This window comes from Topomyia yanbarensis, chromosome 3 (genome assembly GCF_030247195.1).
Source record: "Topomyia yanbarensis strain Yona2022 chromosome 3, ASM3024719v1, whole genome shotgun sequence".
In the NCBI taxonomy this organism is placed as follows: Eukaryota; Metazoa; Arthropoda; class Insecta; order Diptera; family Culicidae; genus Topomyia; species Topomyia yanbarensis.
Genome location: NC_080672.1, coordinates 135,000,621 through 135,026,275, shown reverse-complemented (window position 1 = coordinate 135,026,275; position 25,655 = coordinate 135,000,621). Strand labels below are relative to the sequence as shown.

The following is a 25,655-nucleotide window of genomic DNA, read 5'->3' as shown; positions in this document are numbered from 1 at the left end:
AAAAGTGGATGCATTAAAGTTACTGATTGCCATACAATGGGGAAAATGACATTTTTAAAACGCTACGGGTAACACCGACACCCCAAAGGGGCAAGAGGGACACCCTTTTTTTCTTTCTTTTTGTCCATTTTTTTACAATTAAAATGTCTTGTGAATGCGTAATAAAGTGTAATTATGTGTATATGAGTATGTCGTCGCTGTTGTGCTATCTTATGACAAGCGTTATTTAGCACTTTTAGATAAAAACAATTTTTAAAGATGTGATCTTAAACTTTATAAATGTTAGAAGCTTTTGGGAGAAGGCCAAGGAGAAGGCTCGTGTGTAAACAATTTTTCGTCGGTCGAGATTTTTCTGTAAAAATGTTTTCATGGGTTCACAATGGTAAATAATAAATACAATTCGAAGTTTTTCGAAATTCGAATTATTTTCAGAGTTCTTTCCTATTTCTTTTTTTAACATGAGTTTTTTCCTTTTTTAACATGAGAGCTATTTCCTTTTTTAACATGAGTTTGGATTTTATTTAATTTTTCACGACTAGAAGCATCGATCTTTCTCAGTTTTTCACCAGTTGAAAGTGATGAGTTGTTCTTCCAATTAAAATTTTACTTGACGAGGAAAAAAAATTAACAATTAACAATTTTTGAAAATAAATTAAAATAGCGGTGACTTCTCAATCGATTTTCAATGCTATTTCGGCCTAACATTGTTGTATATTTCATAAGAAATCATAGGCAAAAATAAAAACATGAAAACTTTCAACGGGACAAAAGTTATTCGCGTTTTCCATTGGCGCGCATTGCGCGCCATGCGAGTCAGGGCGTTTGCGTCGGCCGCACGTCTTGCGAGCGTGTTGCAACATGTTTTGGTTGGCAGCGATTCTAGCGTGTTTCGATTTATTTCGGTATTGGGGATTTATTACCGGCTAAACAGTGTATGTTAATTGCTTATAATGAAGTAATATTTGTCAAGTAATAATTTTAAACAACATATTTTCTGAAAATCACTTAAAATATAAATCATGTTACGAGAAAAAAATGTATAGCGCAGAGCAAACTCTTGTTGCTATCTTCGCAATATAAAATGCACGTGTGTTATCAAGAATGTTTTTTTCTCGTGAAAGTGAATTGGAATGTTATAAATTATATTATTATTATGATAATATGATTTCACTTAACTGAAGAACATAGCAAGTTATTCAAACTTCTACATATCGAATAGCAATTTTGTCTCTGAATTGTTGATGAAACCAACTTTTATTCATTGTTTTTTTTCCGAACAAAGGAGGATAATCGTGAAAATTTTGTGTTCCAATACCATCATTTTGAAGCCTGAAAATGCTACTATCACATGAAAAAGTATAACATTGGGCATAGCGATCTATAACGCATGATTTTACGAATCAGTTGAGTTTTTTTTATATGAAATTTTCTGTCCACATTTGTGACAAGTTATACATTTTTTATCATCAATGCACACTTATTACACGTATGCGAGCGACTTTGGTTTACTTTTTAAGCAAAAACTGTCAATATAGTCAACCAATCTTCGCATAAAACGAGAGATTACTACAGAAAAGGTAGAAGCATCGATCGCCTTCTCCGAAAAGCTTCTAACATTCATAAATTTTAAGATATTCTATCACAAACTTTAAAATCGGTTTTCTCGAAAAGTGCTATTGTCGCGCTTATAACAAAATCTCACATTGCGCGCGTCGAAAGGCGCATCAAATATAGCCGCAGTTGCTCCGCAAGGCGATTTCATTGGAGTCACTAACCAATGAGACAGTCGAACATAAGCCAACTATGGAGTGATAAGCAGTTTCTATTACAAATAAATGTAGAGGGTATTCTCTTGCTTTGTTTGTTTATTTTTCTGCCTCCTGTGTGCTTTTCGGAAGCTCCAAGGAAAAAGCTATGAATGAATTTGTATAGGCGGCTGTCACGCGCCTATCTGAATTGAGTTTTCATATAATCGCATATCGAGCGATTATCCTGCAAAGCACAATAAATGGCGCTTGTCATAAGATAGCACAACAGCGACGATATAGGATCAACATTCAACACCCCATATAAAGGATCCGCTGCGAAGTTTGTCGAAATAGAAGGTCAAGTTCTATTACCGAATGTAGTACCTAGGTATTGCTAGTACCGGTAAAGGATTTGAATAGTTAAAGAAGTAAAGATATGAATATTTATTGACTTGTTCTGGATAAAACATAAATTATTAGACGGAATAATCTTTTAACAAGAATATTGACAACTGCTGCTCGATAACTCGGTAATAGAATGTATTAATGGACTATAAACTTGTTGTTATTGTTGGATCGACGTCCTAACACAACCAACACAAAGCGCATTCGGCATACAACTATTATATGTTACATGTAACATATAACAGTGTGGTCAGGTGTGCGTAAGCTTGTACCGTATATGCGAAGAGAGGATGGGAAGTGATTGCTCACCATACGCTCTTCCTTATGGAAAATGTCCAAATTGAAAATTTCATTTTCCGGCATCAACATGATGGTTTCTTTTGAGCCATTAAATGGCAAATTTTGTTTTGGATAGAGCAAATTTTACTTTCATGCTTAATAGCACAATCACTAAACGTTAATAGTCTATGGGTATGATGGGATCGGTCCAGAAAAATGTCTATCGAAAGTCCAGCCACAAATCATTGTCTCTCCGTGCAAACGAAAGAGAGCCAGCCGTCAAAGCCGCATAGTGCGAAGTCAGTTTTCCGAGTTACGGGAGGTCATTACGTAACCGATTATATGATTGCCGTGTGCTGATGCATGTGTTTCCGAAGAATTGTCCTTTTTGGCGACCCCACTCCAGAAACAAGGAGGTCGTTATTCTCAGTAGCTCTGGAGTACCGTTTCTATTATTGATTAGCTATCGACTAAGAGCATACCACAAAGTTTTGCCGAAATGGCTTGATATAATTTGCATGCTTTCAGCTAATGGACTGGAATTGGTATTCTAGCCGTACGAAGTAGTAGAAACGTTATCTCACCTTTTTTCTTCGATTCCGTGCTGCTAGCGGGAGGTGCACTTTTGGCCGCAGTCAAAATCGGTGCCGATTCCTCTGTTCCTAGGGCCATTAGTCCTGCCCAAAAGTTAAGATATTTGTTTGGAAAAACTGGCACAGACACTCCTAATCACATAAGCAATGTTTTTCACTGTGTTCCGAGTAGCTGAAAGACAGGAAGAACAAGAAACTTCTGAACACTGCACAGTTTAGGAGGATCCACCAATTTCGTGCGTTCCGAACACGAAAAAACACTTCCTTCGAAACGGGACGAGCGAACCCAACTAGCGGCCGAAATGCACTTTTAATGTGTGCTGAGCTAATTGCTGGCTGAGAGTCGAAAAGAGAATCTATTACAATACTACCACACTCGAAATGAAAGAACTGTCAGAATAAATTTACGATTTTTTACTGTTGAGCTTGAACAATTTCACAATAATTAACATTAGCCAATAATACAGTTCAAATGGTTTAATCCCGGTCACAAGCCGAAAGAATGCTTCTTTTTGAATAAGGAAAGAACCTCGGTAGTAATAACACGATTATTAGCAAATTTTTAAAGAATTTAATTATGCAACACACGACCGCACTATCAGACGAACCACGATGTAAACAGGCTGCACTCACATGGTCGCATGGCTTGAAAGTTTGAAATCAATCACATTCACAGCTCAGTCACTGTCAAATATCGAAGAAGGCATGCCCGGTACACTGAAACGAATATCGTGGTAAAAACTACTATATTAGAGGTTTAAATTGAAAAGGGTGTGCCAGTGATTTTTACTATATACACTAGGTTTGTTCCAGTACATGGAAGTTACTCCCTGTTGCTCCGGAGCAAAAAATTCTTGCTCCTTTTCACTCCGGTTTGCCACCAGAAGAAGAAAAAAGAGAAGAAGATAGTACAGGAACGATTTTCTCCTTGTTTGCTCCGGAGTACTTCCAGTTTCTCCTGGTACTGGAACAAACCTAATACATCGCATGCTTAACTTGAATATGATTTCCGTCGTTTGTACTATGTTCATTCTGAAATAAGATATGGTATTTACTACTATTTCGTGTTAGTATGATGGTAATCTTTACTATACTTTTAACTACATAAAATGGTCAGAATTACAATATACATGATTGTTTTGAAACTTGCTAGCTAGTTAAAATTAGGAGCCGTTCATATACCACGTGGACAAAAAATAACTCTTAGTCTCAAATTTGCCGAAAATAGCCAACAAAATCGATACAGTACAACAAAAAATAACTTCGTTTGAACCCCCTCCGTGGATAAGCGTAGATAATTCGACGTCAACATTTCATAAGGCATTATATACAATAAGCTCATGTTGAGAAAATGGCGTCTGAAAAATCACCTCGTACTTTATATTCCCATTTATGAACAGGAGCTTGATTTAAGTACCAAACAACTCAATGCCGTGTTAAATTAACCATTTTTTCCGAATAATATAACAGATTTATTAAAACAATTGTATTTTGAACGTTTTTTGTAGATAAATGTTTTGGTCCCTTTTGAAACATCGCACTGGTTTTGTGCCCTCTCCCATAATCCCTTTTCGGCGAGACGTTAGCTTATAGTGCGTGCGGGTGAGCCCTTTTGTTTACAACAAATGATTATGTGACGTTTATTTTGATCCCTTTCTTGGTGTTGCGATGTTTTTGTTCCCTTTTCAAGTATAGTCTTTTTCATTAAAAAAAGGGCCCATAAACAAATTTTTCCGTTTTGTTGTTTGGTGTTTATGAGCCGTTAATTTTTGAGGGGAAGTGAAAGGGAACATAAGCAAAACGAGTTATTTTGCTTATGTGCCTTTTCGATAATCCATTATTTCCTCAACAGCTAGGTTTCAGAATCGGCTTATTTAAGGTATGTATAAAGCTTTGTTAGTGTCCATTTGAAGTAAGTATTAACCGGAATTGTTTACGTTTTGTTTATCGGCCCATTTGAAATGTTCTCGTCGAATTCTTATACCCTAACCCTCCTTCCCATGGACAATCGTGGGCTTTCACGTAACCTCTACCCTGCCCTAAATTGTCTGCGTAGTATATGAATGGCCCCATACCATTACTGTGTGCCATTTTTTAGTAGTAGTAATATTTCTATTATTTGAATTAAAACATCTTTTCTGATTTCATTTATGAATTTATTTGGAAACATTTACCTGAAAAAATTTTAGCCTGTCGTTTTTAGGACTCTCTTAGTTAAACCACCGATAAGCTAACATTAACACAGATTTAATTCTTACGTAATCCAATAATGAAGGTTAAGAGGGTCATAGTTTTGATGCAATCCAAAAGTTGCATAAAAACCCAATATTATACAAGAGAAGTCGGATCGTTTTAACTTGATCATTTCTCTCCCATCTCTGTGAAAGTGTTCTGTAGTACATATCGCTTTTAGACTAATCGAATTCAACTTTAGAAGTGATTAGAGCTCAATAATGACTGAATCAGTTTTCAGATTTCATTCGCGTCAATTATATTTGACTTGAACATTCATTACTTAGAACTGTTAATAGATGTTTGTTTATTTCGCTGCTTTTTTTGAATCATGGTCACCGTTTTCGGCTTCATTGTCGAATTCAGGAGCCTGCTTACTAATTCCTGCGACATCTTCCGATTCAGTTTCATTATTTCCTGCTGATTGCGTTGACTCGACCATCTGAATTTTTTCACTTCGGGATTCCTTAGATTGCGTGAAATCTATCCCGTTAGATAGGGAATCCCATGTAGATAGGGAATCCCATGTTCTATGGGATTCCCTAACTACATGGGACTGACTTACGATTATGGGCAGTATATAACCTCAATTGTTACTTGGGAAGCGTTCACACCAATGACGATACAAATTTTTCTTATAGAAGACAAAAATTTAATGAAAAGTCCACGTGGACATCTCCAATACCCTAACCCCCCTCCCCATGGACAAGTGTGGACTTTCTCGTAACCCCTACCCTCCCCTAAACTGTCCGCGCGGTATTTGGATGATCCCATACTATTACTGTGTACCATGTTAGAATAGTAGTACATACTGATAAGATCGAATTTCTATTATTTGAATTAAAGCATCTTCTTCTGATTTCACTTATGAATTTATTTGGAAACATTTACCTGAAAAAAATTTAGCCTGTCGTTTTTAGGCCTCCCCTATTTGAACCACTGATAAGCTAACATTAACACAGATTTAATTCTTACGTAATTCAATAATGAAGGTTAAGAGGGTCATAGTTTTGATGCAGTCCAAAAGTTGCACAAAAACCCAATATTATACAAGAGAAGTCGGATCGTTTTAACTTGATCATTTCTCTCCCATCTCTGTGAACGTGTTCTGTAGTACATATCGCTTTTAGACTAATCGAATTCAACTTTAGAAGTGATTAGAGCTCAATAATGACTGAATCAGTTTTCAGATTTCATTCGCGTCAATTATATTTGACTTGAACATTCATTACTTAGAACTGTTAATAGATGTTTGTTCATTTCGCAGCTTTTTTCGCTTCATTGTCGAATTCAGGAGCCTGCTTACTAATTCCTGCGACATCTTCCGATTCAATTTCATTATTTCCTGCTGATTGCGTTGACACGACCATCTGAATTTTTTCACTTCGGGATTCCTTAGATTGCGTGAAATCTATCCCGTTATTTTGCAAAATTTCCCTGTGGGTATTTTCGGTATCTTCTTTCTTATCTACATTTTTCTCTCTTGTGATTTCATTCTGCATATCTTCATTCTCCGTCTCATCACACTTACTTTCATCGGATGTTTTGTTATTTTCCCTTGTCTTGCCTCGAATAACATTCGGTTCATTCTTCTGTTGGCTTGCAGTTTTCACAACTTTTAGTTGCCCACAGTCTCCACTTTGCATAGGTTCATCGCCATGTTGCTTGATTTTTGTGCATGCATCTGGGGTATCTTCTTTGATCTCCACATTTTCGCGTCCTGTGTCCTCATCCTGCATATCTTCTTTCATCTCTACATTTTCTGATTCTGCAACCTTATCCCGTGTATCGCACTGCTTCGCTAGATTCTCCTGCTCTTTGTTTTCATCTTGTATATTCTCTTCTTCCTCAGCATCATCATCGCCACTTTCATCGAAGACTTCGTGCTTTCCTGAATTTTTACCACGAATAACTCTATGCTTGCTCTTCTTCTTCAGCGATTCTGCCGTTTTTTCCTCTTTTTCTTGATCATTTCTGGATTCTCCAGATTGTATAGACTCCTTAACGTCGTTTGCTACGATTTTCCGAACAGTATCACGCGTATCCTCTTCATGTCCTGTTGGGTCATCGTGCGTATCCTCCTTTTCTTCTAAATTTTCCTGTCCCGTGTCCTCATCATCATCGTCACTTTCATCGGACGGTTCTTCCTTTCGTGGTTTTTTGCCACGATTAGCTTTCTGTTTGCTCTTTTTCTTCAACCGTTTTGCACGCTTTTTTGCAGTTTTTTCTTCTGCTTGTAAACGATTCTGCTCCAGCCTCGCTTGGAAGTCATCATCCAATTGTTCCGATCGGCTTTTCTCTTGTATATGCTTCTGTCGGGCGTACTCTTTTCGTCTAAGATGCCGGTAGACATGGAACTCACCGGATCCGGCTCCCGCACTAGATCCCATAACGTTGCGCACGAACGAAGGAATGGCATTCGAGAAATCACGTTCCTTTGCCGATTCAGGGATAATTACTGGTTTCTCCTGGAAAAAGAGCCATGTTAAACCAAAATTCAGTACTGGCCAGCGCGGTTCAGTCTTCACTTACCGGATTTTTCATAAGTTTTTCCAACTTTGCCCGTTGAATATCAGCAGCATTTCGTACGACAAATTTCTTCTTTTCGAAATCTTTATCCACGGTTTTTACCTCGTTCCGAATATCCATAATGGTAATGCTGGAATAATAATGTTCTCTGCATAAAATCGTGGAAAATAGCATAAATCACAAAAAATACGATTGTACCTCTAAATTTTATGTTGTATTTTCGGTTTTGTTAGGACACATGAAAAGAAGGTGTTCTCTTACGATACGATGTCATGCGACACACTCATTTAAAACTGCTCAAAATGCAAGTAATTTGTAATTTGTAATTTTATTGAGCACGATAACCTGTTAGTACAGACTTTGAATCAGGTCAAGGAAGTTGCAAGTTCCGCGTACTCAATTTTAAAAACGGAAACAAATACAGCACAAATTCGTTAGTTGGGGTGTTCGTTAGTTGGGTGTTCGCTAGTTGGGGCATACCCCAACTAAAAGACACTCTTATGTCAAAACTGAAAGTCTAAAAGTGATTGACATTTGGTCGGTGTTAAGTCAGACCGGACTAAGTCGCAAAACATAAAAAAATGAGATAATGATAGCAATGGATAGAGAATTTCTTAATTTACAATCGACTTTTGCCAGATTTCAAATATGTAACAATAAACAAGAATTATGGCAGAAATTAATTTCCAATTATAATATAAAGGATGTTGCGATTCAAACTTTAAACTCGTTTTTCTCGAAATCAATTTATTGTCACTTAGTCCGGTCTGACTTAACACCGACCATTTGAAAGTCATCGATTTCAAGGGGCTCATTAGTTGATTTCTGTTGATCTAGAAAAAAAAACATACTTTGAAATCCAATGGAATTTTATTTTTTGAATTCATATTCCGGAATGTTTTTATGAAATAAATGTGTTAGATATTGCGCTTCTTCCATTTAGTATCAATTAGTTTGTGTCGCAGAGATGTTGGATGCTAACTTCTTGGAGGTTATCTCTGATGTATTCAATCACATTGTCAAATGACTTTTTAGCTAGTGGCAACTTAGTATACTTGCGCTTCATCGGTTTTTATCAGCGGCGTATCCATTTCCTGTTTTATGAGAAAGAATTTATCAAAAAATGTAATTAATGGCAAAAAGAGCACTAATGACATTATTTGTCACAAAATTCATCATTAAACTTAGAAGAAACAGCTAACTTTCTCGAACTGCAAAATATTTCTGTTTGTTTTTTATCGAAAGAAAACAAACAATCAGCGTTTCCGTCAGGTAATTTTTGCCAGTTATAAGTTGCCCCAATTAACGAATACGATTTGCTAGTTGGGGCGCGTGACTCATTTTTTTTTTTTTTTTTTTTTATTAACGACATTTTACACCGAAAGGGTGCATTCATGTCGGGAAAAAAAATTAGTTCTACATTTATTTTTTTTTGTTACATTACATCAATCATAGAAAGTAATAAATTCACTTATCTGGTTTCCTTGCTATTGTCGTTCGGTTTCCCAGTCATCTCTGCTCTTTCTATTTCTTCCTCTGCATCTTACGTCATTCTGTATACGGTTTCGATTCTCTTCACACACTTTTTGTTAATTATTTGTACTGCAACGTTTGACCTTTCTTCTTTATTTCTTCTGTATTGTTCTTTAGCTCTAGATCACTGTGTACTTCTTGTTCCTCTATTTTCTTCTTTACACGTTTGTTTAGGCCCTTTTTTCTTTCTCCGCAGCTTCGATTTCTGCTCAGCTTACTTCAGAATTGCCTTTTTCAGTATCTGCATCTTTGTGATCTTCTTTTATCAGCCTTCTACGTTTTCATTCACTTTTCACAATCTTCCATACAAATCGGCTTCTTTCAGGAACCCAATCAGTCGCTTTTCGTCATCTTCATCGTTGCATAATGCCGCACACAGGCTTGTTGGATGGATATTGTATTTGTTTCTTAGTGCCTCGAACTTTCTGCATTGAAGAATAAGATGACGAACGTCCACTACCGTTCCACAGCATTCACACACCGGCGGCGATGATTTCTCCAGTAGGAATTCGTGCGTTAGTCTCGTGTGACCGATTCGTAGTCGTGTGAGTACTCGCTGATCAGTTGGGCTCTTCTGGTCAAGCCACTTTTTAGTGTCAGGTTTAATTTCCCGTAGTTTTACCTCTCTAAGTTGCCCCCATTGATCTTCCCATTGCTGTCGAGTGACTTTGGTTATTGCTTTTATGGCATCCCTCTTTGGGATGGTGATATTGAGTGGAGGGTTGCTTCTAGCTTCACCGGCAAGCCGATCTGCTCTTTCGTTACCGTGGATGCCGGCGTGGCCTGGAATCCAGCAGAAGTAGATCGCGTGATTTCCTAACAGGCTTTCAATGTCTTGTATCCACGGGTGTTGCGATTTTCCGCTCTCTATGGCCGAGAGACAGCTTGCCGAGTCAGACAGAATAATCAATTCGTTTGAGGGTTGCGATTCAATATTGAGTGCCGATTTAATCGCGTACGCCTCTGCTGAAAAAACACTACAGTGCGACGGGAGCCCTATCGATAGCTGATGATTTTTGCTGAATACTCCTGCTCCAACAGTATTGTCACACTTAGACCCATCAGTGTAAATAACCGTGGAACGATGGAACCGATTGGCCAGTAGCTCCTGTACGATAGGTTGTACTACTGCCGGGGGGTCTCCTGCTTTGACCTGTCGTTTAACATCCCACACAACTCGTGGTTTGGGTGCATGCCATATACGATTAGCGAGACGTACCCGCACAGCGATGTTTGGGAGTTGCATTCCAGTCGCTTCCATAAGTCGAGTGGATGCTCTTTGCATAACTGCTTCTGCCATAATCTCTGAAATCGGACTGGTTACGAATGCGCCTGAGGCGAATCTAACCATCCGGTTATATACAGGTGCGAGTGTTTGTAAGACCGCATCGTTTGCTCTACTAATAAGTACAATACCGTAGAGAAGACGCGATATAATGATTGCAGAACCGATGCGTAGCATCGAGGTTCGCTGTCCGCGTGGAATCTTAGCACCGATCATTTTCATGATTCGCAGTCTCGCATCACAGGTAGATTTTACCAGCTTTAAATGTTGCTTGAATGTCAGCGTACGATCAAGGGTGACACCAACGATCTTCAGCAGTCTCGTTTTCGGTATTGCTACCTGGTCAATACGGATAGTGTTACTGGGTTCCCGGCGGGCGTTGGGGCTGCCGTAGAAAATGCGGGATTTTTCTGCTGAAATTTTGAAGCCAACGCTTTTCGCCCACTTATCGACTGCTTTAACTGCGGCTTGTAAAGCACGGTATAGAGGTTGTTCTTTATCCCTTCGTACTATAAGTAGAATATCGTCCGCGTATAGAAGTACAGTTACGTTTTGCGGAATTACTTTAAAAATTGGCTGCACTGCCACAAGGAACAGCGTTACCGAAAGCACTGACCCTTGAGGGACGCCGTTTTCTAACGACTTTTCTCGAGACAGGTGTCCTCCCACATTTACTCGGAATGTTCTGTTGGCAAGGAAACTGTTCAGTATGTTGAACATCCGCCCACCGATCTTCCATTTTCGGAGGCTGCGTAAGATACCGAATCTCCATGTGGTGTCATATGCTTTCGAAAGGTCAAGTGACCCTATCAAGCAGTGTTCATCGTTGTTGGGCAACGACCGATCCAGTTCCGCCAGGTACATATCGATGCCATGACCAGCTCTAAAAGCATGTTGCCTTCTGTCGAGTCGTCCGTTTAATTCTAGCTCGGCGATCAGTCTTCTATTCACAATACGCTCGAACACTTTCGCTATGCAGTTGGTTAGTGTGATGGGTCGGAACGCAGCAGGACCGGACTCGGAGGATTTCGGTTTCGGGACTGGAATTATAATCCCGCTTTGCCAACTGGCTGGAAAAACGCCACTGCGCCAGATTCTGTTAAACAGTTCTAGTAACGCAGTTTTAACGGATAGGGGCAGTTTTCGAAGCATGGGATATCCTACCGAGTCTGGTCCCGTGGAGACACTACGTCCTTTGTCAAGTGCCCATATCAGCTCGTTTAGGGTGAAATCGAAATTATAAGCGTCGTCAGTATCCGGTAGAGTTTTCACGCCTTTTCGTTCGGCTCTTTCCTTCGCCGTTTGAAACCGTGGAGGATAGCTAGATGTAGCTGATATCTCACTGTAGTGCTGAGCTAATTCTTCTGCTACTTCTTCCGCTTTGTCAGTGTAACCGTCGGATCGTTTAATGACAGCTGTACTGTGTTGCCGTTTACCCCGCAGAGTATTTACCGTTCGCCACATTTCTGCCGTAGTGCTGCTTGGAGAGATTTTTCCAACGAATTCTTCCCACGATCGACGTTTGGCATTCTTAATTGCCTTCTTGGCTGCTGCCTTCACTTCCTGAAATTTTTTCAGTATATCGGATGTGTTTAAGCCCGCCGCTTTACTACGCTTGAGTGCTCTATGGAGTTTTCGCCGCTGCTTAACCACCGTTTCCACTTCTTGGCACCACCATGGTACTGATTTAAAACCGACTCGGCCGGATGTTTGGGGTATGCTGTCTTTTGCTACTGACAAGAGTCGATTCACGAATTCATCTACATCAATTTCATCACCTGGTTTGATGCTGGCAGCAGTCAATTGTTCGTATGCTGTCCAATCTGCTTGATCGAAAAGCCACCTTCTTCGCTTAGTTGTAACCTGTGAGTATTCAGGTAACGTTACGGTGATCGGGAAATGGTCACTGTTGTGGGTGTCTGGGAGTGTTCGCCAAATTAATTTGGGTGCTATCATCTCAGAACATATTGAAAGATCTATGGCTGAAGTGGTTCCGGTTGTTGGGTCGATCCGAGTGAGTGATCTGTCGTTCAAAATAATCAAGTGCTTAGTCAGTGTTTTCTCGGCTATGAAGCGACCCAGTTTATTCGATGTTGTGGAGCCCCAAGCGAGATGGTGCGCATTGAAATCACCAAGTAGCAATAGTGGCGTCGGTAAACATTCAAGCAAGTTGTCCAAATCAGCTTGGCATTGTTGGGTACTTGGTGGTATGTATAACGACACTACAGTCATTGGGGTTGGAAGATGGACCCGAACTGCAATTGCTTGTAGATTGCATTTTATATCGATACGCTCGAAGGGTACCCCTTCTCGAATTGCAAGGCCCACTCCTTGCTGCCAATAGCGACAGCTGCCGGATTTAAGAAGCGTAGAGTAGTTTGTGCCAATAAAATCTGAAGGGATTACTCGATTGTCTGCTTTAGTTTCTTGCAGAGCTATCACACATGGTTCGTATTGGCTAATCAGCAATTTCAGTTCATTGATGTTGGCGCGTAAACCACGAATGTTCCATTGCAATGCAAAACACTTTGTGGTTTCATAGAGGCTTGTTGAGGATGATGATGATGATCTACTCGTTCCAGCGGAAAAGTCGACCGGATTCCGGGAGGAAATAGGAGGTGCAAGACACTCTTGACTGGTCCCACTCTCATCCCCCCGGCAATCCACTCCCGTCCAGGGGAGGGGGGAGGTTACTTCATGCTCTCCCTCCCCACGCCGATTGTGGGACACTGGTCTAGTTCTGAGGCGGGTGGCGGTTACAGGTTGTTGGTTTCGTGGAGATAACGGTGAAGAAGCAATGACTGCTACTTTTTCTTGACGATTCTGTTGTTGTTGATGGGCTTGACCGGCGGAAGGCCAGGAGGAGAATTGCGAGAGCTGTATATCCGAAAGGTAGGGACCGCTCTCTTCCCCCCGGACAGACCCTTCCTGACAAGGAAGTGGGGAAGCTACTTTCATCTCTTCTTCCCCAAGCCGGTTACATGACATGTAGACGGTGTTTTGATGGTGTGTATTTGACGACGACGGTAGCTGTGCGACGATGTGGGTATTGTGATCCAATGGTTGTTGTAGGCGATACGTGTCTGGCCACGTATGTACGTTTGTAGGTAGTGTGTGTGTTGTGTTGCGATATGCTTCCATGGTAGGTAGGTAGGTGGTGATTGGTAGGCTTTGTCGGCTGTAATCGACCGCAGAGGGGGATTCACTGTCAACGGGTTGGGGTATGACGTCCCGGGCAGATCCTCTCACCTGCTGCGCTCCCTCTTCTGGGAGTGGAAGGGGTACTACACTTTCCCTCCCTCCAAATCGATCGTCGTTGTAGTCCGTTTCGCTGGTTTGGTTGGTATCGTTGGTCGGTGGTCGTTTGTATATACTAAGGTCGTCGAACAGGTTGATTGGAAAGGGTTTCATCGATCTCAATATCTTCGTCGGTATTAACAACCTCCGCATCGGAGTACTCTGAATCCTCGGTGGTAGTTTTCTTCGGTGGGGGGCTTCGTCGTTCCGGCGAGACTTCAGGCTTCTTATTTCCCAAAATGATTTGCCGTTTCGTTTTTTTGGTCATTTCTCCGTGTTTTGGTTCGGTTACCGCTGGTGATCTATTCCGAAGTTGCATACTAGATCCAGTTATTTGGGCTGCGTTTCGTGATTCTCTATTCGTTTGGGGTTTTGGCTGTGACTGTTCGTTATGTGCTCTCACTTTTTGGATGAATGCTGCCATTTTTTCTATTTGTTCATCCTTTTTCTTTGCTGCGTCTAGTAGTTGGTTGATTTGCACGTCTTTTTCTTTCATCTTTTTCTCCAGTTCGGCAAGTTTCTGCCGATCGATGTTTGATTGAGCTGTTATCGTCGCATAACTACCTCTAGTTTCACCGAACCGTTTACGCGCTTCCGGGTATGTAATATTGTGATCAACCTTAATTCGTATAACCTCCATCTCTTGCTTATATACTGGACAATCACGGCTATTCGGCTGATGTGACCCTTCGCAGTTTATGCAGTAAGCGGCCTCGCTACACTTATCGGTTTGGTGTTCGGCGGAGCATTTAACGCAGCGCTGGGGACCGGGGCAACGGGTACGAGGATGACCAAAACTAAAACAACCAAAACAGAGCAAAGGATTTGGATAATACGGACGGGTGGCAGTGCGGAGAAGGCCGATTTTGACGTGAGTAGGATACGTGCATTTGTTGAATGTTAAAATTAGGGCCGGTGTGTTGACACGGTTGTCATTCTCTTTGCGAGTAATCCGTTGGACATGAGTCACACCTTGGCTAGTTAGGCCATTCAGGATGTCTTTCTCCTCAAGGTGTATCAAATCGAAGCACGAAATAACGCAGCGGCTGATGTTCAAATTGGGATGTGGTTGTACGACGACCTCAGTAGCATCGATGAGGGCCGACATTTTCAACAATTTTTCTACTTGAGAAGGGTTGCGGACTCTGAGAGTATACCGTGTACCTTGAGCTTCCGTGGTTGCACCTTCGATTGGTCCACCGGCAACCCTTTCAACCGACGTTCCGATAATGAACGGGTTCTTGGGTAATGGCGCGTCATCCTTACCAATCAGCTGTAGGTATGTTAATTCGCCGAACTGATTCGTTGGATCCATAAATTGCGGTAGTCTTCTTCCTGGCGATCTTCCAAGATCGCCGCTGCTGGCGGCCGCCATAGCCACCCTACACTACCTCTTCTATCGCTCTAACACCACGTGGGACAGTGAATTTGAATACACAGTACAATAACAACGGTCACCCGTTGTTTACCCCAGGGTTAACAATAGATGAAAAATTCCTACCTTTTTCTCCTTGAACGCCGTATCCGAATAATTTTATAACGCTCTATAGGCGATCACCACACACTAAACAACCTTCTAAAAATCGATTTGCGGAAACTTTGAAATTTTCGAAAAAAAACTTTTGGCCGGGATGAAAGTTGTATTTAGGTACTATCGAGTATCGCTTGCCCCTCGGGTCCCACTAAGCGAACACACAACACTCCTAGCGTCGCCGTACTGAATGGGCCACACACAGCAGAAAGTTGTCACAGCGAAATTGCACTACGTTAATGCGGGGAAACCACTTTTTTCGGCTCTAATTCGCCGATTTTGATAGAGTTTTCACTATCACCACTTTCCAGCACTAGTCAACTAACGATCGATTAGCTTTGATAAACAAAAAGACCGCGAAAACCACCAAAATAGCTGTTGTTTTTATTCGATGCGCGCGCGACTGTCGCTGATGCTACAGTGTCCCGAACTCGAATGCGCGTGACTCATGAGGGGTAACGCACCAGTAAATGAGTATTTGGGATCGTGAATAAAAGGTGGAGCTAGCGTTCTGGGAAAATTGTAGGATCGATATTTTTTTAGGGAATTCCCTCATAGTGTTATGTCTGTTAGTCTGTGGGCTAATGTTCACCGTGAACAGCGATGACCGGCCCTATTCTGCGCGGCGTGTGACGTGAGACGACTAATCTCACCTCATTTTACGTGACTATTCTCACCCTATTCTGAGAGTCGACTCGGGTGAGGTGAGATTAGTCGTCTCACGTCACACGCCGCGCAGAATAGGGCCGGATATTTATATTCACTACTCCGCATCAATTTCGTCCATCGTTGCGTTTACACTCCCGGCGAAAAACACTATTTAGACTCTCAGTGAAAATGAACGTGAACATGTGTTGAATACCTTCCATTGTTCACTGTGGACGACGCCGTGAACAGTTTCATCAGCGAACAACGTTTTCACGTTCAACTGGCAGTTTAAGGCCTATTTACACCCTCGGTGAAAATGAACGTGAACTTGATGCACTTGTTTTTTCCAATATCTTACTTATTAGTGCATAGAAATTGATGAAAGTGGAACTAAACAATAGTAGATTAACATACTTAGCGAATCCATGCACAATTATTCGATAGAATTGAATCAATGCAATAATATTCATGTTCCCCGATCATTTTAAATATTCCACGGTAAAATATGTTCGCAGTGGATATTTCATTTGTTCACCAGGAGTGTAAACGGGCCGATGGACGAAATTGATGCAGAGTGGTGAATATAAGTGTCATCGCTGTTCACGGTGAACGTTCACCTTCGAATACCAAATTGCATTCTGACAAACTGTAAGCTGCCAGTTGAGCGTGAAATCGTTGTTCGCTGATGAAACTGTTCACGACGTCCTCCACCGTGAACAATGGAAGGTATTGAACACATGTTCACGTTCATTTTCACCGAGAGTCTAAATAGTGCTTTACAGTTTCTAAGAATGCAATTTGGTATTCGAAGGTTCACTGTGAACAGCGATGACACTTATATTCACCACTCCGCATCAATTCCGTCCATCGGCCCGTTTACACTCCTGGTGAACAAGTGAAATATCCACTGCGAACATATTTCGCCGTGAAATATCTAAAATGATCGAGGAATGTGAATATTATTGCATTGATTCATTTATATCGAATAATTGTGCATGGATTCGCCAAGTATATTAATGTACTATCGTTTAGTTCCAGTTTCATCAATTTCTATGCACTAATAAGTGAGATATCAGAAAAAACAACTTGGTGCGCATCGAGTTCACGTTCACTTTCACCGAGGGAGTAAATAGGCCTTTATCAATCAGAGTTAAAAATAATCAAAGTTCTTTTTTGACAGCTGAAAACGAGCCTGATACGACTCGTGGTGAATAGAAAAAATAATGTGTGTGTGTCTTCTAAATCCCACTGGCCAGAAATGGCATTTCTGCATATGGTCCAATCACCCCACCTCAAAAAGTTTTCTGCTTAAGGTTCAATCACCCCACCTCAAATATTTTCTTTGATTTATAGCATTTCGCGCTATAATAACGATTGGTTATATTATGCGTTATCACTCGGTGGCTTTCACCCCAAAAATTATATCATAGAGAAGAAATAACGAAATTGTCGAAATATTGCTGCAATAAATAGTGATCCGGTCAATTAGGCTAATAAAATTAGCTTTTCTTGGCAATACTCCCACGGCCGTCTGTTTGGAGTTCAAACTGCCTTTGTTCAAAACACAGGATACTCTTGGTAACCGGCTACCCAGAGTTTAATGCACACTCAATAATATCGGCCATTGAAGGGAAATACATGGTATTGATAACCTGGTGCTCGGGCTTTTTAGTAACAACGGAAATTGAAATAAGATACATAAATGCATACGAGAAGAATTTTCAGTATCTATCGAGCTGTGATAATCGATACTAGACAGATTTAAGTCGTATTGGGACTGATCTCCGATTAACTATTTATTTTTATGGTAGTGTTTTCACGCCAAGATCCATTCTCACCCGCTTAGCACCCTGTCGTCGCCTGTCTAAGGTCGAATGTCATCAATAAACTTAGATTCGCGTGGACGCATGAAATATGAGACATGTGAGAATTACTCTAAATACCTCTTTAATGATTTATGATTTTGACAAAGTACGCATAGTTAGGTGCAAGGTTGAAAAAAGAATGGAAATAAGAAAATAATATCACATATGCAATGAAGAGTTTGAAAATATCAGGGATTTCTTTCATCATCCATGATAAGAGAACAGAGTTGGTTTTAAATATATGTTATTACCATTTTCAATAGTATTTACAAAGCGAAGTACGCTGTTTTCACATAAGGAGTTGTAGTCAGAAAATGTAAAAAATTTAATGTTGCATGTGAAATTGTAACTTTTGGCTTAAAGATGTTTGAAATACATGTATGTAGTTTATCAATTTCATCATCGTACCTCAAAAGATTAGCTTTTGTCTTAATTTCGTTTTCCAAAAACCTTGATTTCTATTGATATTTATCGTAGAAGTCAACAGAACGTATTTAATAGAATAATAATTTTGCATGTTTTTTCGATTGCCAAGTTATCCGTAACACTAAATCTAAAAGTATTTGCACTCTCATTTAAAAAAAAATTCACAGCTGCGTCTGCTAAAATCTTCTTTCGTTCGAATAACCTAATTATGTCAAATTGTTACCGTCGGCGAATTCTTATTGGTAGAACAAATTGAGAAGCTCTTACCGGAGTTGAATTTCGGCTAAAGTTTCCATGCAGTTCATATGAACCCGTCGTCGTCAACCCGCATAACTCGACTAGTCATGATTGTAAATTTTATTTGCTGGATCGCTTAAAATAAAATCAAATCATTTTCGTCGAAACGGAAACTTACTCGCCTAATGTTCGACACTCAAAACGTCACGATGAGTGTTTGCTAGCAAAATACGAACTCCGAAAAGAAATTTCCACGAAATGAAACTAACCGTTCAAAATCTTATTTTTTATACAAAACAGACTCAAAATAATTAGCACGAAACTAAGTTATCAGAACTTTTTGCTTTGCGAACAAAATCCCTTTTCATCTTTTCGTTGCGTGAAAAGAGAATTGGGATCTTTGCGGTGGCGCGAAATAAAAATTGAGCAAAATAATGTACAAGCTATGATTGCTACTTTTGAGTAGTAGAATCAACAAAAATTGGCTATACATGCTGTAGGCGTGCTTCTCCCTCTCAGCTGGGAAAAATATTTGAAAAAAGCGCTGCTGTTTTAAAGTACATTTTTTGGGCCAGAAATATTAAAATATAACCGAATTGGATTAGTTAGTGTGTTTTTGAAAAGTTTAAAGTGCGTTGATAGCTTAAAGCGTGTTAGGAATTGAGTCGAAGCTTTTAAGCATGTTGCTGTTCTTTATCATTAATTTAAAACGCTTTTCTCTTCTCAAAGAATGCAGTATTTTCATGTTATCGGTTAGAACTGTAGCCAGAGTTTTAATATATCGTTTACTTTCTCATATAGTTTACCATTAATTATAATCAATAACTTAATAATCCTTGCTCTCCTCTTTTTCACCTCCTCATAGTAAACATGTATTCCCCGGTAGATCAGTTAGGATATATGTCATCTTGGGCATTTTTTACAGAAAGGACTGAATGTATTCGAAGATTATTTCCTCTTGTTTTCTCGGCACATGCTTTGCATTCGTCGTTCTCATGCTCGTACATTCACACTCATTTGCCTTTACCCTTCCCTATAAATATTTATTCAATAAGATTCAGGGCAACAGGAGGAAAATGTTCTATTACTAGAAGTGGCAAAATAGTACGGTAATTCGGTAAAAAATAAATTGGCTTATGTTCGTGAGAAGTTACAAAAATATTTCTAAATCGGGCCGCTATGAGTATAATTATGTATGTACACGGAACGAAACAACGCTGACGTTGATCACACCGAAGAGTAAACTATAGGGAACGAATTCGCAGCAAATCGTTTCATTTGACCACTGAGCAACTTATTTGGACAACTGTTGTGAACAAAAATGGCTCTTCAGGTAACGTCGGAGAGAAAGCTAAATGCATTACAGTTTATATAACGTTAGCTAAACTAGATTTGTAGTTTATCGGTGATTTGTGTACTTCGAATCTACAAATCTGAACTCGCTTTTACGATTTTGAACTTGATAAATCGCAACATACACGGTATGTCGCAAATCAGCATAATGTTTTCAAAACAATTTCGAAACCGCCCCGGCTATCTGGCAATCAATACAGAGACTCGAACAAACGTTTGCGCCACGGTGCACAACAAGAGAAAAATAATCATCACACTTTCGACCATTCCCGAATTGTTTTCCCAAATATTCGTTCGATTTCGGTGTTCGTCGTTTTACCCAGAAGTCTCCTGCGATGTTCGTCCTTTGCTTATGTTCACAATCTGTCTCAACGGTTCGGTTCGCATATTGGTGTCACAAGTCTGAGGCCGTTTCTTCGAATCACTTGTTTTGTTCTTACCCAAAATCAAGTGCATATACGATCGTAACGTTACTGATTTTTTATGCTGCTTTAGCTTCCAATATGAATTCTACTTGCTATGAATAGTAATTATAAGAATATAATATGATAATATGTTTGTTGTTTTAGTTTGACTGTGTGTCGTACTACTACATTCAGTATTGTTGCTGCTTCGATTTATTCCAAACTTCATACTATTGAAACATTAACTGCATGTGGTGTTTCAATGAACGAAGGAAAGAAAGGTATTAATATTTAAATATTTTACTGGTATTATTTCCATTGTAGTTTTTCATTGTTGTTGTTCAATATCATGTGTATATGCAGAATGTTAGCGTATTTTTGCTTGTTGTTTAAAGTTGTTACCAAATAGATATATCTCCAGGGCTACTCAGCTGCTAATGCCACATTGCTGCGGTTGTTTCATTTCCCATCACTATCGAGTTAATAAAAAACGACTACGGAAACACACGTCCTGCGAATGTTCGATTAGCGACATTCCCAAACCTTCACTGTCGTATCTACGCTGCCGGATATGACGAACGGGTGAGACTTATGCATATCTGTAATGTGTAGAAAAATCGTTATTTAATTCTCGAAAGACTGAACTGAATTGATGCTTACCAAGGGATGTACAGAAGTGTGAGTGAGCATACAGTGTCTTCATACAGCGCTTGTTGCGCAAATCCCAGACGCGTAACGTCTTATCGTCACTGGCGGAAATAATGTATTTACCACCGGGGTGGAACACTATACCGCGTACCCAGTTATCGTGACCAACGAGTGTGAACAGACACAGCCCAGAGCTGACATCCCAAATCTGCAAAACATCAAACGATGTTAGAGGTGCTTGCTTTGAATTGATACTACAAAACTTACCCTGATTGTTTTATCTCTAGACCCGGATGCAAGGAATGGCCCCTGATGGGCTCCCTTTTTGTTATCTGCTCCGGCTGCTTCATTGATTGCCGCAGCCGCCGACTCGGGCGCCCAAGCGATGCATTCTACTGTGTTTTCGTGTTCTCGTAGTTCGGCCTGTAAGAAAAGGAGTTTCAATTAGTTTTTCAAAGTTTTGAACTGCTTGGTGTGGTGTTAGTTGAAACGCGTCTACCCCATATGATTATTTAAAGATTCTACATGAAATAATATATCAAGATGTCAAAAAACAACGTTTTGAAAATATTCGTTGGGTAAATATTAATGCATTCTCGAGAGAAAATAAGGAATGCAAAATTCATCAATGAAATTATTTAGATCTCAAATATGTACCTCGAAAAATATTGAATCCGGATAGATGTTCACCCAATGTTATAAATAAAACGAAAACTGTGAGAAAATTGGAATTTCGCAGTTTTTGTCGGTCGATTCTATATTCCCTGTGTACATCTTCTATGAACAGATTATCTATCCAAAGGTATAAATTAAATTAAATCTATTCGCACTCGATGCGACAGGACACACGTCACAAAAATATTCATTATGGATTTTATTCTACCTACTCCAACGCTGTTGCTGTGGCCGCGTTGTAATAGCTACAGCAGAATCCATAATGAATATTGTTTTGTGGCGCGTGTCCTGTTGCCTCGTGTGCATACAGCTTAAATCGAAGAAATACAATAATGATTTTTGTTTAAATTTTTGATGCATTTAGGATGTATAAACATTACTAAAAACTCTAATTTATTCATAAAATAAGTGAAATTAAGGACTCTTACTGTTACTTTTTTTGTTTCCGGAAGACGTACTTTTGTAGTAGTGCAAAAAGAACTGAAATTTCTCAACTAACAGCTGGGATATTTGAGAGTCGAATGCTTGATCATGTTCTTCTGGTGTACAACAAGTGCTTATGATGAAATGGTCGGTGTTAGGTCAGACCGGACTAAGTGACAGCGCATTGATTTCGAGAAAAACGCGTTTAAAGTTTGAATCGCAGCATCCTTTACATTATAATTGGAAAATAATTTTTACCTTAATTCTTGTTTATTGTTTCATATTTCAAATCTGGTAAAAGTGGAATGTAGATGAAGAAATTCTTTATCCAGTGCATAAGCATAAGCATAAGAGATCGCCCGTAGTTGCTACTTCGTTATTGACCAGAACCAAATTAGGTTGCAAAATGTTCATTGGAACAACATGTTTGGGAATAACATGATGAGCCACATTGTACAATCTATTCTGATCCCTGCATCCTGATCAATACCGACGCCGGCCACGTCCGAATGCAGATCTTCTGGGAAAAGAAGGAATGTTAGTCCGATACATGTTGCTACTAGAGACCGAGGAATCCTCTGCATCTCCACATGTATCACGGGAATGGGAGAGTTGTTAGTAAGTGTGCCAATTGCGTTATCATGTAGTAATTGCTCTGGGTAGCCGGCTGCCGAGAATTTGGGAAATTTATCATTTGTTGTATTAATACGATTAGTAAAATAAGCAACTTGAACTCCGAAAAGCCGGCTATAAGGAGCACTGCTTATATTTCTTAATAATATTCAATCACGCGACGAATTTTTTCGGGGTTTCTATCGTGTCGGTGCTGATTTTACCCGGTGATCGTTTGAATAAAATGAGGAATGTTATACAGAAGGTTCATCAGACTCTTCCATAGGTGTCGCGAAGTTGGTGTTCTAGGATTCGCTTCATGCAAGCGATGCGACCTGTACATAGTTTATTAGGTAGTAGTTTAGTAAGTTTTCGAGAACACGATCGCTCGAAAAAGAAGATCTTGTTTAGTTTTTGGTTCTTTTTAAACTCTGGGTAGCCGGCTACCGAGAGTATCCTATGTTTTCTAAACAAAAGCAATTTCAACTTCACACAGCCGATCGTGGGAGTATTACCTAGAAAAGCTAATCTTATCTGCATAATAGGCCGGATCACTATTTATTGCGACATTATTTAGACTAATTTCGCTATACCTTCTCCACAATATATTTTTTGGGTTGCAAACTACCGAGTGATAACACATTATACACACAAAGAGTTATGATAGCTCGAGATGTTGTAAATCAACGAAAGTGTTTCCTATTTCTAATATCGGATTGTTTGCGAAATACACGTATACGAACGATTATATCGAACATTAAAGGGAGATACAGAGGATCGTTAACCTGATGCACGGGCTTGCCACCAATAACGGAACTTGAAGTTAGATTCATTAAAACAGACGCGGCGAATTTTCAGTGCGTATTGACCCGCGATCATCGATACTAGTCAAATTAAAGTCTTATTGGATCTGATTTCCCAACAACTATTCATTTTTACGGTATTGTTTTCTCCGCAAGATCTGTTCGCACCCTCTCATTCTGCTACTATTGGCAGAAGGCTGATAGCACCCGGTCGTCGCCGGTCTAAGAACCAAATGCCATTAATAAACTTAGACTCGCGTGGAGGCATGAGATAGAATTGAAAGCTAACCAATGAACATGACAGCAAAACACTTATTCTTCGTGCTGACATAACTGAAGGTAATTGCTTACCGGTCCCCGATTCCTCTCGCGAATTGTCAATTCTCAAACCTAATCATGTATGAAGTCATCATTGTCAGTGCCATCAACGAACACCCAAAATTTACATGCGACAAAATATCTGCAATCCCGAATATTAAAGAATCAAAACCTCTACTCATTCGCAAAAAAATAAGAAAGTAAAAAAAAAACAGTTGAATATCCAAGGCTGCTCCAAAGATGAATGACGCCTATGAAACACCCAATAAATATAGGTGACAAGGGACGCGGACGAAATTAGCTGAGCACCGACTGGCTGGTTTGCCACCTATTTTTCCGGCGAAGAATTTTGAGGCGACACCTGGTAGTCGCTAGTCGCTGGTGAAACGCCAATTATTTGAATATGCTAATTTTTTTTATTGCCGTATCTTTTTTCACTTTTCGGATTGAATATTTTTCTCTGAAAAACCATTTTTCACTATTTTTAGAATATACACTGTGTTTCTAGATGTTTTCTGTGCACTTTTATTGTCCTTGCATCGGGAATCGACGGCCCGTAATGCGAGGAAAAGATATTTTTTCATTTGCCGGAATTCGATTTTCACAAACTGTCACCACTCGCGTCACTCAAAAATATACCGAAAATGCTTTTATAAGCCACTTCACCTTGTGTAATCGTTAAATTGCACCCTTATTGACACTTTCGATAACCGGGAGGCAGTAAACTGCGCCGAAAATAATGAAAATTAACCGACTCGAAGGGAGCTCTACAAGAGTCAACCGCTCGCGACGAAGATGCACACTCGAATCGATGAAGAAATTCTTTATCCAGTGCTAACATTAACTCATTTTTTGATGTTTTGCGACTTGGTCCGGTCTGACTTAACACCGACCAAATGTGTAGTGCAAGTATGGTTAGAGAACAAATTAATCTTTAGCATAAACGTACAGACACTATGAATCTATCCCGTCTTGTGCAGGAAGGAAATGCTTCCATAGCTGTGGTTCAAAAATCGTATTTCCATAAAGGAAATTTCTATATTGGAAAGCTACTTAACCCCGTCTTCGCAGCTTTCAGCAAAAATGACATGACACATTCACGTGAAATGCCTCGTGCATGTATACCGGCGAATAGTGCTATTAACGCATGTTTTATATCCAACCTCACAACTTGCGTTATTTGTGCTGTCACAGTCAATATGACTGCTGACAACTAAACAAGAAATAGGTCTATAGTTCGGCATATTTGCCGCGCAATGAACCATCACGTTCTGATGAATCGAAAAGGGTTGTATCATACAGTGGCAGCAATGGGTTTCCCCTCATAATCGGCAGTGATGCAAATGCCCATCACATGATTTGGGGCAGCTCAGATATCAATTTGAGAGGCACCGAATTAATACTTAAGTAGTACAAATCTGCACATACTTAATGCAGAAAACCGCCCAACATTTGCACGAGCTGGCAGAGAAGCGGTGTTATATGTAACTCTCTGCTCTGACGGTATTACGCATGAGTTTGCAAAGTGGCTCGCAGCAAACCAGCTTGAACCGTCGTTATCTGATCATAAGTACATCGTCTTTTATCATTTAAACGACTCGCTAGATATCGTCATATATTATAATACCAAATCGACGAACTGGGACCTCTACGAAGAGGGCTTGGCGACTAGGTTTCAGGGATATCTTCCGAAGATTGAATCTCCCAAATGACTTGGGTGAGGTCGTGGATGAAACAAACTCACTCATGGTAGCAGCATACCAAGAGGCTTGCCCGCTTCGAGCTATGCCTACTTCTAGAGGAACATCTTG

The 25,655-nt window shown here is 39.9% G+C and overlaps 3 protein-coding genes across 7 annotated transcripts in view; all 3 read right to left on the bottom strand.

Moving 5' to 3' along the window:
* LOC131693792 (clustered mitochondria protein homolog) overlaps positions 1-3,645 on the bottom strand; it is a 33,428-nt gene extending 29,783 nt beyond the window's left edge. Inside the window, exons 1-2 of one of the 2 annotated variants that reach the window (XM_058981930.1) lie at positions 3,555-3,645; positions 3,017-3,197 (exon numbers count right to left, since the gene is read on the bottom strand). In XM_058981930.1, the coding sequence (XP_058837913.1) occupies positions 3,017-3,104 (88 nt within the window). In that variant the 5' untranslated portion in view covers positions 3,105-3,197; positions 3,555-3,645. The other variant, XM_058981929.1, reaches the window with a different exon arrangement.
* Positions 3,646-5,211: 1,566 nt separating this feature from the next.
* Positions 5,212-8,083, bottom strand: LOC131693794 (protein starmaker). The gene is made up of 3 exons (XM_058981933.1): positions 7,985-8,083; positions 7,790-7,916; positions 5,212-7,725 (listed from the first exon to the last, which is right to left on the bottom strand). Exons 2-3 carry the CDS (start codon positions 7,904-7,906, stop codon positions 6,514-6,516), a joined length of 1,329 nt encoding a protein of 442 aa, XP_058837916.1. The 5' UTR covers positions 7,907-7,916; positions 7,985-8,083; the 3' UTR covers positions 5,212-6,513.
* A 10,089-nt stretch (positions 8,084-18,172) lies between these two features.
* LOC131693795 (lissencephaly-1 homolog) overlaps positions 18,173-25,655 on the bottom strand; it is a 163,314-nt gene continuing 155,831 nt past the window's right edge. For all 4 annotated transcript variants that reach the window (XM_058981936.1, XM_058981935.1, XM_058981937.1 and 1 more), the window contains 3 exons: positions 21,281-21,436; positions 21,026-21,221; positions 18,173-20,964 (listed from right to left, as the gene is read on the bottom strand). In XM_058981936.1, the coding sequence (XP_058837919.1) occupies positions 20,891-20,964; positions 21,026-21,221; positions 21,281-21,436 (426 nt within the window). In that variant the 3' untranslated portion in view covers positions 18,173-20,890. The remainder of the gene's footprint in view (positions 20,965-21,025; positions 21,222-21,280; positions 21,437-25,655) is intronic.

Excerpts from the sequence above, each read along its gene's own strand:
- LOC131693794 (XM_058981933.1), bottom strand. The coding sequence starts at position 7,906 with ATGGATATTCGGAACGAGGTAAAAACCGTGGATAAAGATTTCGAAAAG. Across the intron at positions 7,726-7,789 it reads AAAAACTTATGAAAAATCCG|GAGAAACCAGTAATTATCCC; the intron begins GTAAGTGAAGAC and ends CTCTTTTTCCAG.